This window comes from Podarcis muralis, chromosome 17 (assembly GCF_964188315.1).
Source record: "Podarcis muralis chromosome 17, rPodMur119.hap1.1, whole genome shotgun sequence".
Lineage (NCBI taxonomy): Eukaryota > Metazoa > Chordata > Lepidosauria > Squamata > Lacertidae > Podarcis > Podarcis muralis.
The window spans coordinates 40939240-40956101 of record NC_135671.1 but is presented as its reverse complement, the minus strand read 5'-3'; the positions used below and the strand labels follow the sequence as shown (position 1 = coordinate 40956101).

The 16862-nt window shown below is 47.9% G+C and overlaps 1 protein-coding gene across 1 annotated transcript; it reads right to left on the bottom strand.

Annotated features, from left to right (window-relative positions):
* Window positions 1–725: 725 nt before the first annotated feature.
* Window positions 726–13873, bottom strand: LOC114587824 (uncharacterized). Its single transcript, XM_028712634.2, has 5 exons — window positions 13445–13873; window positions 8626–8794; window positions 3350–3527; window positions 3193–3264; window positions 726–1852 (listed from the first exon to the last, which is right to left on the bottom strand). The coding sequence occupies exons 1-5, from the start codon at window positions 13509–13511 to the stop codon at window positions 1688–1690; spliced, it is 651 nt and encodes a 216-aa protein (XP_028568467.2). The 5' UTR covers window positions 13512–13873; the 3' UTR covers window positions 726–1687.
* Window positions 13874–16862: the final 2989 nt, after the last annotated feature.

Genomic DNA, 16862 nt, shown 5'->3' with positions numbered 1-16862 from the left:
GGTGCAGCAATAAAACTGCTTGCACATTTGCAAAGCTAAGCAGGGTCCAGAATGGTTTCAAATGGGATGGGAAACCATGTGTTGAGATTCCTGCATTGCAAGGGGTTGGACTTACAATTCTATTATTCTGTGTAGATTTGCTGAAAAACAGTATCTTTGACAATATGCTAAAAAATTAGTAACAATGACAGGAGCTTTGTAAAAAAGGCAATAACCTCTTTAGCTATTTGCTTGCCTGCCCTGTTGTCCTGGAATGCTCTTAAAGGTTCTAAGTGTTCCAGAGTGAAAAGCATTTCCTGGGCTGGGCTGTGTGCTGAGGTTGCAGAGGTAATAGTAGGGCAATACATTCCATTGTAGTGATTAGCTGAGTAGGAAGGGATGTCCTGGTAGACAATCATCTATTTGGGTTGTTGCATCTGGACTCATCTAACACACATATCCCTGACACAATAAAGTGGAGACCTCTGGGTTTTGCATCAGTCTCTGTTAGGCCTCTTAGTATATATAAACTAGAATTCAGGGCTTGCTTTCCCCATGGTAATGGAACAGGCTTAACAGGACTAAAACATTAGGTTTAATTTCGGGCAGAATTGGCAACAATTACTTCTACAAAGTGAATGGAGATCCAGCGCTGGTTACCAAACCTGAACACTTTACCCAGAGAGTGCTTTGAGGCCAAAAAACCCAAAAGCACCACAAGCAGAAATCTTACTGCACACACAAGACACAGTTCAACGCTACTTTATTGACACTCATGAATTAGAGAAATATAAAATGATGTGTTTTTTAAAATGGCTCTCCTCCACTTTCAGGGCTGAGTCCCACGTAGGAAAGGGTCCATATTTTGTCTTAGTTTGGTTCCTCTGTCAGAGGCTACTTGTGATTCTTGGATCTTCCTATGAGTGCTGGATTGGGCACTATTTCTTCTTTTCTTGTACTTTCTTGGAATTTATCTGCTTGTTTGCACTGGGGAAACCAAGGTGGGAAGTTTCTAGCCATCACCTGCTGGCTACACATCACCTGGACTCCTGGAGTATATGAGGTTTTCAGACTTTCCATTCTCAGTTCCAGTTCCAGTCTCTGTGCACAGCACAGAGGCTGGAATTTTAGGCTTTGTACACATCACCATTCTGGAACCCGGGTCACTACAGGGCTCTTGCCTTTGCACCTGCTCCATCTTCACTTCCCAGGAGCACTGGCCTGGCTCCTGCTGAAAGCAAAATGGGACTGGAATGGACCCTCCGTGGTATCTGACCGGGCAAGAGCAATTCTTGTGTTAAAGGAGCATGCTGACTTAGAAGTCAGTTCCATTGGAACCAGCAGGGTTTTCACATAAATGGGTTTGAGACAGGAAAGGCAGTTCAATTTGTAGGTCTAGAAGGGGAATAAGAACACAAGGTGTAGGGAAGGAGGGCACTGAGCCAGGGACATGGTGTCGGAATATGGACAGTACTTGGCCATAAAAAGGGATGGGGGTTGGGCTTAGGGGTCCAAGGATAGCCAATACAGATGGGCAGGGAACCAGTGGCCCTCCAGATGTTGATGAACTGCAGCTGCCATCGTCTCTCCCTGCTGGCTCCCCTGCCTGAGGCTGATGGGAATCGGGAGTCCAGCAACATCTGGAGAATTCCTCATTGCTGGACCACAGGGACACAGGAGGGACCTGCTAGGTCAAAGCCAAAGAGCTTCAAGCGCTGGGAATGGGATTCTTGTCTGCACGCTGGATTCTTTGCTTGGGAGATGCTTCTCTGCTGACTTGTGCTGAAGGCCCCACAGAGCCCGTGGTCCATGCATGGAGCCTCTGTGGGGGGGCAGGATCAGAGCTCGTGCTCCTGCGGTCTGATGGGGCGATCTGTTGGGGAAAAACAGGTTTGGTCAGGAAATACGGGCTTCTGATGACACCTGCAAAAAGCCATAACCTGGCCTGCTCTCCTGCCCCCTCAGCATCTGGTTCTGTGCTCATAATCCCGTATGTGAATTGAAAACCAGGCGGTGAACAGATGTATGGAAAGCAACCCTCAACCTCCCCCCCCAGCTGTGAGAGCAGCAGGGTGGTTAAAGGGTGCTCTGTGGGGGGAGTAACTACTCTGTGACTTCTCCTCTAGGTCCTTCTCTACCATCCCCTCTCTGCCTTCCAAATGCACAGCATGTTTATCTGAGCAAATATATATGGGAATTGTGTGTGAATTAGAATCAGGGCTGCATGTACTCTGCACAAACAAATATTTGACATTATGCTGTAAAAGGGGGCCTCATATACAGATTTTGGGAATTCCCTGGGAAATGCAGTTATGTTGAGGGTCTGGCAAAACTAGGGGTCTCTAACAGATTTCTCAGCAGTGTGACCAAACTACAATTCCCATGATCCTTTGGGAGAAGCCATGACAGTTACAGTGACATAAAAGTCACCTGAGGACACTTCCAGGCAGCTCCTGTTTTAGGGTTGGGTTCAATCACATACAGTGGTACCTCGGGTTAAGTACTTAATTCGTTCCTGAGGTCCATACTTAACCTGAAACTGTTCTTAACCTGAAGCACCACTTTAGCTAATGGGGCCTCCTGCTGCCGCTGCGCCGCCGGAGCACGATTTCTGTTCTCATCCTGAAGCAAAGTTCTTAACCCGAGGTAATATTTCTGGGTTAGCGGAGTCTGTAACCTGAAGTGTATGTAACCTGAGGTACCACTGTACTGACACATTCAGGTCGCACCATTATAATTGATTGGGAGGTCTTGTGCAACAAACCCACTTAAGAGATCAGATTTTTTGCAATAAGGAAAGTAGCAGGTCAGGAATTTGATGGTTTGATGCAACCATCCTCTAATCTTCCCACAAACAAATGAGAATGGATGCTTACTAAATATCCAACATTGTATGATCTGCCTGCAAACAAATCAGGATGAATGCTCAATAAGCAGGTCATTTGGTGTTATAATTGGCATCTCTGTTTTATATACATTATAACATGAAATAATAATGTAAAACTTTACAAAAATAGAATGAAAATAAATATAAGCACCCCCTTCTTCCTGCCTAAGAAAAGCTTAGTTCTCTGTGGCTTCGACTACAACTCCCATCAATCCTTAGTCAGCAGGTTGGGGAAGAGACTGCGAGAGAGGAGAGATAGAGAGAGAGAGGAGAGAGAGAGAGAGAGAGAGAGAGAGAGAGAGAGAGAAGGGGAAATGGAGACTCACTGCAGGGCTGGTGCTTTCAGGTTTCTCTGGTCGGCTCCGGCGGGGTGCGCAGGTGATAACTGAAGGCCGCATCTGAAAGATCAGGGAAAGAGGTGTTTTGAGCTGGAGATGAGGAAGGACAAGGTGAAGGTGGAAGGAGCGCTTAGCCAGGACTTACCTGCTGCAACTGGGAGACAGTGAGGGCTGGCTCCAGGAGGGGCTTCCTCAGGGGGCATTTACGTGGGCAGGAGGGGTGAAGCGCTTGAGAGTCTCTGCAAGGCTCAGGTCTGGATGTGGTGACACAGGGAACAGCAATCGGGATCTGTGCAGCAGGAGGAACCCTCTCTTCCAGGGAGCTGAAGAGAGAGATAGAGAGCGTCACCTATGCAGTATATCGGAGGTTTCCAACCTTTCTGAGTCCATGGCTCCCTTAACCAACTACATTCTTTCTGCAGCACCCCTGTGGGGCTCAGGAACCCAGTTATATCACCTCTTGTCCACAGAACTGGCAGACCCTCACCCTTTTTAAAACACCCTCCCTTGTGGAGTATTCCCTCAGCCTCCTCTTCTCTCCTTGGGAGTCCTCAGGGCAACTACTCCCCCCCCCCCCCCGCCCCAAAGAGAGGTGCCTCCTCACACTGCCCCACAGGGGCCAGGGAAGCACCCCGTGGCCACCCCAAGAGGCACCCTTCGCCTGGGGAGCTTGTAGCCAGGGCTGCTGCAACAAACAGCTGTGCAAGCCTTTAGGAGGCAAAGACAAGAGAGGGCCTCAGAGGGGAGGAAAGAGGGACAGAGGCCAGTGTTGCCCGCAGCACCCCTGACCATCATTCAAGGCACCTCAGGGTGCCACGGCACACTGGTCGAAAACCACTTCAGTATGGAGGAACCACTTCAGCACAGAGTATGCGCCGCTCTGTGCACCCGAGCAGCTATCCCACACCTGGGAGGCCCCCTCTGTGCCTCACCTCCTCAGGAATGCTCTGCCGCTGTACAAATGATACTGGATTACAGGGCTAGATTAATCCATATGTGAAATCTGCTCCTGCATGGAGCCACAGCCTATTTGTTTTTTTTGTGTTTTTTTTTTTTTATAATTTTTTTAATTGATTTTCCAACATAAAATAAACACAATACACTTCACAATACATCAACAAACAAAAAACAAACATATAAACACGTATAATTTCATAACCTCCTTTTCTTAAACTTGTTTCGCCGACTTCCCCATGCCTCCCTTTTCTGCATCCCTTTTTTAAAAAATTTTCTCAACAACCCCTCACTTCATTAACATATTTGTTCGCTTTCTTTAATCTTACCTCTCTTACCCAATCATTTACAGCTGTAATTCTATTTTTTCCAATACCCTTGACATTTTAACACTCATTAATTTTATAACTGTTCTTAAGATAATCTTTATACTTCTTCCAATCTTCTTCCACCGTCTCTTTTCCTTGGTCACGGATTCTGCCGGTCATCTCAGCCAGTCCCATGTAGTCAATCACCTTCATCTGCCATTCTTCCAGCGTGGGTAGTTCTTGTGTCTTCCAATACTTTGCTAAAAGGATCCTTGCTGCTGTGGTTGTTGTTGTTGTTTAGTCGTTTAGTCGTGTCCGACTCTTCGTGACCCCATGGACCAGAGCACGCCAGGCACCTCTGTCCTCCACTACCTCCCGCAGTTTGGTCAAACTGCTGTGGTAGCGTACATGAAAAACATCCTATCTTTCCTTGACACCAATTGGCCAACCATGCCCAGGAGAAAGGCCTCTGGTTTCTTGTGAAAGGTACATTTAAGGACCTTCTTAATTTCATTATAAATCATTTCCCAGAAAGCCTTAATCCTCGGGCACGTCCACCAAAGGTGATAAAAAGTACCTTCAGTCTCATTGCATTTCCAACATTTATTATTGGGCAAATGATAGATTTTTGCCAGCTTGACTGGGGTCATGTACCACCTATAAATCATTTTCATAATATTCTCTCTTAAGGCATTACATGCCGTAAACTTTATACCGGTGGTCCATAACTGTTCCCAGTCAGCAAACATAATGTCATGGAGCCACAGCCTATTTGAGGGCCAATTGCCATGCTGTGAGCTGCCTTGAGATCTATGGATGAAAGTTAGCATATTTGTTGTTGTTTAGTCGTTTAGTCGTGTCCAACTCTTCGTGGCCCCCTGGACCAGAGCACGCCAGGCACTCCTGTCTTCCACTGCCTCCCGCAGTTTGGTCAGACTCATGTTTGTAGCTTTGAGAACACTGTCCCACCATCTCGTCCTCTGTCGTCCCCTTTTCCTTGTGCCCTCCATCTTTCCCAGCATCAGGGTCTTTTCCAGGGAGTCTTCTCTTCTCATGAGGTGGCCAAAGTACTGGAGCCTCAGCTTCAGGATCTGCCCTTCCAGTGAGCACTCAGGGCTGATTTACTTCAGAATGGAGAGGTTTGATCTTCTTGCAGTCCATGGGACTCTCAAGAGTCTCCTCCAGCACCATAATTCAAAAGCATCCATTCTTCGTACATTTGATTAATTAATTAATAATAATCTAGAGAGTCTCTCTTTGGAATCTGGGGTCTTAGCCTCACATCACAGGAAACAGCAGTGAAGAAGTGGTGCAAAGTGCTCTCCCCTCACCCACCAACCCCCCCTCACTTCAGGGATTAGGGATGGAGCGTCATGTTTCTTCCTTAAAGTCTTGCACTTTGTCACTTTCCCTGTGGAAGTTAAGCCCTGTCTGCAATGCGGAAGGAGGCATGCCTGACCCCACACTAGATCTCTTGGCAATTCTCTGCCACTTGCATGCCAGGCTAAGCAGTGACCCTGTGCTAGAACTTGCTGGTCAGGAGGTGGCTAGATGAAGCTCTCTGGGAGACGTTGGACCAGTCCCGTTTCTCAGCCTGATCACAGGGTTGTTGTGACAATAAACTGGGAGGAGAGCAGAAACCCATGTCCTCTGTTAGTCTTCATGCACTGGCAGAGGAGAAGGTGGCATCTGGAGAGACGAGACTTCAGAATATGGCTCAGAGCATCTTGAAGAGGCCACCCAGTAATGTGGGTGTCACCCTGTAAGTCATTTTAACTACAGCTTTATACCCACAGACAGAACTACGGCTTGTATTCATCCCTAGCCCCAGTTTTGCTTTAAATATAAGCACAACCTATACAATTAATATAAAATAGTCTATACATCTTATTCATTCTACACTTGAGGGACTGAAGCTGAGAAATTAATGGGTTGCCCAAGGCTCTTCCTTCCCAGTTAAAATGCGCCTGGTCCCCATGGAACTGGGACCATTTTAAAATAGGAAACCATCGTTTCCAGACAATTGGCATGCCTATAAATATGTGCACCTTTAGGCTTAACTACAGAAAATATAATGCCTAATTTACAAAAGAAATTTAGTCTTCTACTCTGAATACATTTGATAAAGTTGTGTGTTTGTACATTTGTATGCCACTGTTCCTCCAAGAAGCGCACTGTGGCAAACATAACTATCCTTCTGCGCATTTAATCTTCACAACTACTTTGTGAGGTAGGTCAGGCTGAGAGATTGGGACTGGCCTGAGGATGACTAGTTAGTGAGCTTCATGGCTGAGTGAGGATTTGAACCTTGGTCTCTCGGGTCCAATACTCTAACCACTGAAGAGTGGAAATATATAAAAAAATTAATTGTCCAGTGGCACCTAAGGGACCAACGAAGTTTGTTCTTGGTATAAGTTTTTGTGCGCATACACACTTCTTCAGAAAGCTTATACCAAGAACAAACTTAGTTGGTCTCTTAGGTGCCTCTGGACAATTTTTTTATATATTTTGACTGTGTCAGACTAACATGGCAACCTAGACTGAAGAGTGGGAATGAGCAGGGCTTTTTGGTGCCTTTGCCATGCTAAGAGAACAAGGTGTGGTGAGTTCCAGCACCTCTTTTTCTAGAAAAATAGCACTGGGGATAAGGAAGGGCTTTTCACTTTCTACACTACATTTATATCTCACCCTTCCTCCAAGGGCCTCCAGACAGTGCACATGGTTTTTACAGAGTACAGCGTCCATTTTATCCTCACAACAATCCTGTGAGGTAGGTTAGTCTGAAAATAGGATGGGCCCAAGGTGACCCAGTGAGCTTCATGGCTGAGGGAGAATTTGAATCCTGGTCTCTCAAGTTCTAGTCCAGCACGCTAACCACTCTGCTGCACTGCTTCTCTCACATTTATCAGTGCATCGGGGATTCTAACGTATGCCAGCAACTGCATAGCTCTAAAAGCAGATGTTAGAGCAAATTAATTCAGAATAAAAACATGTTTTGCAAAAGTAGTGGCCTTCAGTGCTTATTGAAAGATGGACTAGGTGAGGGCAAATCATGATCTCTGGATTCAAGGCTCATTTTCCCCATCTATGAAATGGGAATAACAGTGACCTACTCCACAAGAGTAGGAAAAATTGGATAAAACATTAGGAGAAATTGGATAAAACATGGTAAAGTACTTGGTCAATGAACTGAGAGAGCTGTCTTGATAATTATAATAAATCAAATCCTGTATGTTCATATATCTACGCTTTTACACCCATTTTACTTCCTCCTAACAACGTCCCCACTACACATAGCTCCACCGGGACTGCAGACAGTATTTTCTAGGTTCAGAGCTTTAGCTGTTCAACCATCGACCTGAAAGTGGCAAGAATCTGTTTGTGACTTGGGCAGCACCCAGCCCAGAGCGCCCAGAAGGCACACAGGAAACCCTGCCCTGGGACAGATGCTTCTGGGCTGTGCAGTGTGGGCTCACTCTTCTTGCACAACGGGGAGCTGGCGGGATTAGAGGAAGTGCCACAGCACCTGTTTTGCATGCAGAGACCCCTAGTTCAGTCCCAGCATCTCCAGGTAGGGCTGGGAGAGAATAATAGCACCACGAAGTGGGGGGTACCCCAAGGGTCATCTAGTCCAACCCCCTGCAAGGCAGGACTCTCAACTAGATCATCATACAAGAAAAGCATCATCCAACCTCTGCTTAGAAAGCTCCAAGGAAGGAGAGTCCACCACCTCCTGAGGGAGACTGTTCCACTGTCAAACAGCTCTTAATGTTAGGAAGTTCTTTCTGGTGTGAAGTCAGAACCTCCTGTCTTACAACTGGAAGCCATTGTTTCTGCCCCTACCCTGGCAAAACCAGCAGTTTTCTCTGATTCACTGGTAAAAGGGGGGTTTTCCTGGGGGAAGTGCCAGGGTGAAAACCCAAAGCCTCTTGGACATGGAGCTTTAAAGAGCGAAGCTGTGCCTGGAGACTGTGACGCAACCGGATGTCAGAACCCTATAAATCAGCAAGTCTTGTGTCACCCTTGGCTGGCCATGAGCACCATGGTGAGGGGCAGACTGACACACCCAGAGGCCGGAGCCCAAACATTTCAAAAGTTGCTTCAAAAATGCTGAGCCCTTATGCTACAACGCCCCCTGGTGGTCCTCAAGGTCACTCACGCTGCCACAGGCCCGCAGGTCGATCGCTTGACTTTCGACGCCCTCTGCCCATGCAAGCTCCGTTCAGGGCTTCTCACATCCACACTGGGCTTGCGTTTGATGGCATAGACAGGCAGCCGATGGGCTGGGAAGCGGGTGAACCTCGGCTCGTTCTCGAAAGACGACTGACCTGGAAAGAGAGCGCCAATGAAACATCTTGCAGTGCAACTTGACAGCAGGGTGGACGGGAACGCTTGCGTGGGGTGCCGTCAGGGATGGCTCACCCACGAGGCGAGGCAAGGCAACCGCCTCAGGCAGCAAGGTCCCCGGAGACAGTGGATCCCGATGTAGGTCTTTATCCCCCAATGCTCCTGGTGTTGAGCTTCACTCCTCCCTTCTTTCCTGGTGAGAAGGGGGCACCATTTTGTGGTTCACCTCAGGTACCAAAATGTCTGGGGCTGGCCCTGGGTGTTGTGGTTTGGGACTGGGCATGAGAGCAAGAATGGACCTGGCACTGGCAGCAAGCAAGTTGGCTGGTTTCCCATTATGCAATGGTGACTGGGCAGAAGGCATGGAGACCCAGAGAAGGTCAAGGATCCTGCATCAAGGACTCCCTGCCTGAGCTGCTTCAGATCATGATGGATGTGCTCCTGGAGACACCTAGTTTGGTTGTCCTAGGGTAAGGTTACCAGATTGTTTTCAATGAATCCGGGGACACTGGTCAACTTCAATGGATTTTGTATGGGGACTGATTTGTAAATCCAGGGACTGTCCCTGGGAAATGGGGATGCCTGGTAACCTTATCCTAGGGGATTTTAACATCCATGCCAACACGACCTTACAAGGGGCTGCTCGGGACTTCGTGGAAAGCATGGCCTCCATGGGGCTGTCCCTGAATAAGTCTGGCCCGACTCATAGCCGCGGACATGCCTTGGACCTGGTGTTCACCTCTATGGATGTTGGTGATCTGACACTAAGTAAAAGCAAAACAAAAGAAGTGCCATGGTCAGATCACTTCCTGGTGCAACTGGATTTCTCTGAGACCCTTCCCCTCTGCAGGGAGGTGGGACTGATTCTTATGGTCCGCCCCCGCCACTTAATGGATCCAAACGGTTTCCAGAGAGTGGTAGGGGATGCTTTATCCCATGTTGATCGCCTTTCAGCTGATTCCCCGGTGACCCGTTGGAATACGGAGTTAACCAGGGCTATTGACTGTCTGGCTCCGAAGTGTCTTCTCCCTCAGTTTCTCCCGGAGCTGAGGGTGATGAAACAATCGCTGAGACGGCTAGAGTGCTGGTGGCGGAAATCGGACCAGACACGGGTTAAAGCTCAATGTTGAGCCTACCAAGTGGCGACGGTGATGGCAAAGAGGACCTTCTTCATCGCCTCTATTGCATCTGCAGAAAACAGCCTTATAGCAGGGCTTCTTAAAAGATTGCTCAGCAACAGCTGTCAGTCTTTAAGGCTGAACCCCCTTCTCAGAGCCTCTAGAGCAAAGAATGCTATTGCACTCCAGCTCCCATCAGCTCCCACAGTTATGGCCAACAGTCAGGGGAAATGGGAGTCCAGCAACAGTGCAATCCTACACGTTGTCTCAGCAGTAATCCCCATTGAATTCAATGGGACTTAGTCCCAGGTAAGCAGGTTTAGGATTGGAGGGCCTAAGGAGTAGAGGGCTGGCTACATCTTGATTCAAGTGCTTGTGCAAGTACATGCATGAGCCTGAATACTAAAGTGCTGCTTCACATACTGCACTGGGGGAAGTCAATTTTGAACTGTTGATAACATCCTGTGTAATCTGCTATATCCATAACCAAAAGGACAAACACCACTGGGGCTTTTGCCCAGAAGAGGCTCTCGCAGAACAAATGAAGGCAGCGGGCAGACTAGAGCATTCAGCAGTGTACAATAATGTCAGGCTTTATGGCTCTGGCAGGGATCCTTATTACGAAAAGCAGCCGTGTTATAAGCGTGTATCTGTTTTCTTGAGTGTGTGCCTGCCATGATTCCACAGGAGCACAGAAAAGGCGCAGAACATGGCACTGGGCACCACATCTGGAGAATCTCTGCTTTCATCTAAAAACAGGTGTGAGCAACACATTTGGAAATGCCAGAGAAGTGGCTAACCTTGATTTCCTGTGGTTAAAAGTGGTGCCTGACATCGCTCCTCCCCATGACTAGAAACTATGCAGGAAGGGAAACACTGAAGAATAAATTATGCTAAATGAGAGTCTAAAAAAAGAGCACAAGCAACATATCAGGCATCAACATTCATTTTTTTAAATGTAGGATTCAGATTGTCTGGATGCAGAATTTTATTTTATTGTTTAGTGCGGAGGTCACAGAGCCCTTGCTCTGGTGTGCATGTCTCTCTCTACATGGTGTGGACTGAATGGTAGCAGCTGTCCAGGAGGGGGTCTTTCTAATCTTGCTACCAAGAATCCTTTAATCAGAGATGGCTGGAATGAAAGCTCTGGACTTCCTTCAAGTTTCCCTTCTGCTTTTCTCCAAGACTGAAGATAAAGGGAATAGTCCTGTGCTGACTTTGTAGCCATGAAGATTTCAGAAACAAAAGGGAAAGATACTCAGGGGTCAACAAATTCCACAAAATGACCGCCTTTCCAAGTTTTGTTTTCAGACGCTTTCCCCCCTGAGATGCAGACGTTTAACTTTTTTAAAAAACTCCTAAACTGACTTTGTCTGGCACCTGTCAGGGATTATTATTATTATTATTATTTATTAAATTTATATACCGCCCTATACCCAGGGGTCTCAGGCGGTTCACAGAATATAAGCTTTACCACCCCACCCCACCCACTCCTGTATAATCACACAGGGAACATGATCTTCACTTTTATTAGGCTTCTAGACAATGCCACAGGGCCAGTCTGATTTAGCAATGCACTGCTACGCTCTCCTGCTTGGCCACAGACCCAAAAGACCAGGGGAGTTTTGAGCAGCAGCACTTCTCCACCCCCCATGTGGGGCTGCCTCCTGTTTGCCATGATGACTAGAGCAGCTGTCTGGGCTGCACTTGAGGCTTGCGAGGATCAGTTGCTCTGAATGAGCCTGTTGAGAACGGCAACACTCTAAGTCTTAGGGCAGATGCAGAAAAAGGACTTGTTATCGCCCTCCTAGGACTGAACTGCCTCAGGGTGCAGATCCCATTCTGAATGCCCCTCATTCAAAAAAGAAAAAGAAAAAAAGGAATTAAAAATCCTATACCCATAAAAAATGAGCACATTTGGGAAAAGAGCCTAGCTGAGCCATGCTAGGTGTCTATGTGCAGGGAGACTTGGCTTTCATTCATTCATTGATTCATCCATTTATTTATTTATTTATTTTAAACAGGGATGAGGGGTGGGGAACCTGTAGCCCCCCCCCCGAGGTTGTTGGGACTCAAGCTCCCATCATCCCCTGCCAGCGTGACCGAAGGTCAGGGGATAATGGGAGCTGTATTCCAAAGGCATCTGGGGGGGGGGGCACAGTTTCCCCATCCCTGATATCCCTTTTAAGGCCAACCATTCAAATACATACGCAGTTCCCTCCATCTGCATTCTATGTGCAGCTCTAGGTAGGCAATGCCACTTGCCTTTTCTGAGCGCATAAGTCTGGACCTCAAAGAAAATGTCTGGGCTGAATGCTCCTTCCTTTTTTCAAAGTGGGTGGAGCAATGGCATTGACTAATGGTTCCTGTTCAGACAGGTACTGGTGTGGCACCCGACACCACTTCTGTATGCAATGTGCCTCTAGACCTGCGTTCGTAGGTTGTGGGATTAGTTAATTAGCAGTGCACCTTGTCCCATATTCATGCCAGTTCTCGCTTGTTTCAGAGCGCTTGCCCAGATTTGTGCTGGGGAAAGCTATTGGGGATGAGAGCCAACTTCACATCATATGCGTGAAACCGAGCACAATACTGCCTGGATCTGCCAAAGTGAGTTCAAGTCCATGAAAGCTACTGATGCAATACATCCGATAGGTCTCAATGTGCCAAGAGACCCTTTGTTGACCCCCTTCCCTAGCTGAACCCCACTGTTCCTGCTCTAGGCAGGTAAGACAGAACACTTCCCCCACCCAAAGGGGATTCTAACACCCCTTATTTTTGTGGGCTGCAGTCAAGATGAGCACATGGTGTGTTACCATAATCACTGCAAAAGACAGAAGCCTCTGCCCCAGAGAGCATACAATCCAAATTCCAACTGTGAAGACAACAGTGGGGGAAGGAGGATAGACACAGACAAGAGTAATGTGTGCAAATCTAAAAGGAACCACCAGCTGGTGGGGATAAACTGTTTTCCTTTTTCAAAAGGCAGCCTATAAACCTATAAAACAAATAAAAATAAAAGTATGCATATTGAAAAATCAGAAGGAGGTGAATGTGTGAACGAAATACTGCAAGCAGATTCAAATTAAAAATGGAAAATTTTCTCTCCCCCAATATACTTCCACTCTAATATGCACCTCTAAGGGTGAATCGGGGGTGTGGGGGTGGGGGGGGTGGAGCAAGGCAGTGTTAGAGTGGCCGGCCCTGTGAAGTGGGCCACTGAGGAGAATCGAAGTGGCGACACCTGGAAGAGCTGAGATGGTGGCAGGCAGGGTGCTGCCTCTCCCAGGCCGAGCGCAGCTGGAGCCTGCAATTGCTTTTCATGCCCTCAGGATATGGCTGATACGTGGTGTAGCAGGAACAGGGATCCGTGTGCAGCATTAGGCTCAGCACTCAGCCAGGTTAAAGGGGATGTGCTCATTTTAACTGCTACATCCCACTGCCTCTGCGGCTGCAAAAGGGAGCACTGGAAGTTGCACACAAACTGCATTAAAGGCAAGGGTTTGTGGGACTCACCTTCCAAGATGTAGACCTTGAATCCACTGCTGATGCCTGTGGTGTAGTGAAGATCAGCCAAGGCCATCTCTGCTAGGAGGTCCTCACAGGAGAGTTGCCGCTTGTTCGAGAGAAATTCGCTGCAGAAATCAGGGCCACCCTGAATCTAGATGTTTAATCTGCCCAAGCTGTGGGTATTTCAAGATCTTTCCCTACTCCAGCAAAGGGAGGCTCTGAATGCGCCCCCTTTTCTCCCCAGGGCTGAAGGGGACCACCAGTTCTCTGGACCCAACAGGTTGTTCTTCGAAGAGTGCAACTTTCCGTCACCACCCACAGCATCCCTTCTTGAACTTTTGGATTTCTACCTAGCAGAGGCAGAGAGGTGGGGCTAGAATTGGCCAGTTCTAACAGGCCCGACACCCTCCTCTCCCCTCTCTTGTTAGCCCCTCAGGGCAAGTGTGTGTGTGTCTGTGCACTATGTCACACCCTTGTGGGGAGGCGGAAGAGAGTGCAGGGCCCCCCAAAGAGGCAGGTGTGCAGCAGATGGCAAGGGGGGGGATATTCCAAGGGGATGAGCTGTACAGAGCTTCCATTGACAAATGCTGGAAGAGCAAGGAAGCACTTTGGGGGGGGGGATCAGGGGTTTGAGCATAAATTTGGGGAGATTCTGATCTGCTAATCTCAGTGTCTGTGAGGGTGTTACAGTTTGCATTTTATACTTTGATTGCTGCTTTGTACATCATGCGGTTGATCTCAAAACAAGCAATTTACTTGTTTCACACTTTTTAAAGCCTATATCAGTTTTCATTTCTAATTTGGTATTAGTTGATCAGTCAAATACAGTGGTACCTCTGGTTACTTACTTAATTCGTTCCGGAGGTCCATTCTTAACCTGAAACTGTTCTTAACCTGAAGCACCACTTTAGCTAATGGGGCCTCCCGCTGCCGCCGTGCCACCAGAGCACCAGATTTCTGTTCTCATCCTGAAGCAAAGTTCTTAACCTGAGGTACTATTTCTGGGTTAGTGGAGTCTGTAACCTGAAGTGTATGTAACCCGAGGTACCACTGTACATAAAGGGACGGATGGCAGGAAAGGGTCTCAGAGGTCCATCCTTTGAATGCATGAAGAATGGGGAGTGGGCATGGGTGTAGCCAGGACCTCAGTTAGCTATGTATTTTTACTGATTTTTATTGATGGGGGGCAGCTGCCCCTCCCCGCCCCCTTTGGCTACCCCCATGGGAGTGGGTATGGCATTGAAGCCTGGGAGAAATGTTTGAGATGTGTGCTTCTGAGAATCTAGAGGGGATCAGAGCAGGCACGAGGATTGTGTCAAACCAAATTCAACCCCCCCCCCCCCCCGTAATCTGCTCTGAGCTAAGGCATGTGCTATGCGTCCCCCACCCACCACTTAGGTAGTGATGAGGTGATGGGAATGTATGTAATGAGGTGGAGGCAGGGTTGAATTCTGGGTGGAAATCTGGGGTGCTACTGAACTGGGAGAATAGAGGTGCGTGTGACAGAAAGAGAAGAGATTGGAGGAGAGAACAGAAGTTGGCTTACGCTCTGTGGGAAGCTTGTGGGGTACCTGTATTTTGGAAACTGATTTTTTTTACTGTACTGCAGAATGTTCAAGCGGCTTCTCTTGCATTATCTGGTTGCAGCCTTCCCAACAACCCTGTAAGGCAAGACTCTGCACCCACAGCAGCTGGAGGACGGAGGCAGAGAGGGAATTCATGGCAGCGGACAGGGTCCAAGCAGGGGGAGGGGGCTCCCTGGTTCTTAGCTCAGGGAACTTTGTGGAAACAGCCCAGGAAAGGGTGGCAGGCTCTGGCAACAGAGAGGTTAAAGGGAGGGGGCCCCACCCAGTCCTGGCGTGAGGGAAGCCACGAGCCAAGCGAGCCCAATGACTTGGGGCGCGTGTCAGGGCTGGCTGCCCCACACCCTTGGAAGCAGTTGGGCTGCATTCCATGAGCCTTCTCCACCCTGGCTTGCCTGAGGGAGGGAAGATGGCAGGCCTGTCTCCCCTGGCACGCCCCATCCTGCCCCAGAGGCAGCTGTTTTGTTAGGAAGGAGTGGAGTCTAGTGGGTGCGGGTGCGGAGTCTGGAAGTCTGGACTTCTGAGTGGACTGGGAAGGAGGTGGGGGAGGGAACCAGCAAGTTTAAAGCAGCTGGCTGCGGGGCAGGATTCCTGGGCTTGCCCGGGTTTGCCCCAGAGGCACAGATCCAGAGATTTTCTTCTTCATCTAGCTTCGCTCCACCTGCATGGCAGTTTCCTTTTCAAGAACAAAATCTCCCTCCAGACATGCATGAGGAGGACTAGCGAAGAAGATCTGCGTGTCTGAATGCACAACCAGGGGAGGCAGAGAAAAATAGCAGTGAAATTCTCCCTCCTGGCCAGCACTTAAATACGCTTTGTTTCTGCTACTAACCTGGAGACTTACCCTTTAAAAACAAGAAGCAAAAGTGCCCCTACCTCCCAGAGCCTTTAGCAGCAGCAAGATCTCAAGATCTTAGTTGGGGATAAAAGGCTGTCTCAAACAATATCTCTCCCGATTTGGCCTATGATGTGTGGAGGGGAGTGAGGTTGTGCCTGCTCCACTCTTGATACCCCTGATGGCCACACAAGGATGTAACATTCACGTACAACATGTGTAGGCATATTCCAACATATTTAGGATTTCTCTCTCTTTTTGGTAGAGTGGATTTTCTGAATCAAGTATGGTAATCTAGCAATCATCTGGGCCTATTTGTTTTTGGATTTTATGTGCATTTTGAAAATCACACCACTTACATAGTCAGGAGCGCTGGGCACTTTCCGTGCTAAGGCCTGAATCCCAGAAGTTTGTTGTCTGAGCCTGGGGTTCCCCTTCCATTTTGGCAAGTGCAGTGAAATAATGGGCAGGTGAGCTATGGGAAGAACTCCAAAATAAGAGACACTCAGAGAGACCATAAGAAAATGACTTTTTAAATGTGTCAGAAAATTAACAGTACTTGTCTTAGTGGAGGAGACGACAACTCCCATTTTCCCAATTAACTTGAAATGAATGCTGCATTGTCACAAGGCACTGTCCCGAGAAAGAAAGAGCAACAGATAAGCCTTGCCTACAAAACTACTTTGAGAGCCTCCAGACTGTCAGTGCATACCAGAACATTACCGGTAGGTTTGAAAGATTAAAGTAGATTGCAGGGCTGTGTCACCCAGGTGCAACAAATCCATTTAAAGCAAACAGATGTTTGGGGGTTGGAAAATGATGAGGAATTGCACAGAAAAGTGTGGGACTAAGGAATTACTAAGGAGAACATGTGTAAACATCCTGCAAACAGATCAGGATGAACGCAGGCTGAATGCTCACCGCCATATAACAGCCCAGGAAACAAATCAGAGCAAATGCTCAATGAATATTGGATATAATGATGTAAGAACCACATAAGCTTTGT

What these genes read in the sequence shown, in the direction of transcription:
- LOC114587824 (XM_028712634.2), bottom strand. Translation starts at nt 13,511, where the DNA reads ATGGCCTTGGCTGATCTTCACTACACCACAGGCATCAGCAGTGGATTC. An exon ending in CAAGGTCTACATCTTGGAAG is followed by an intron (nt 8,795 to 13,444) that starts GTGAGTCCCACA and finishes CTCTCTTTCCAG; the next exon opens with GTCAGTCGTCTTTCGAGAAC. An exon ending in ACCTGCGGGCCTGTGGCAGC is followed by an intron (nt 3,528 to 8,625) that starts GTGAGTGACCTT and finishes CTCTCTCTTCAG; the next exon opens with CTCCCTGGAAGAGAGGGTTC.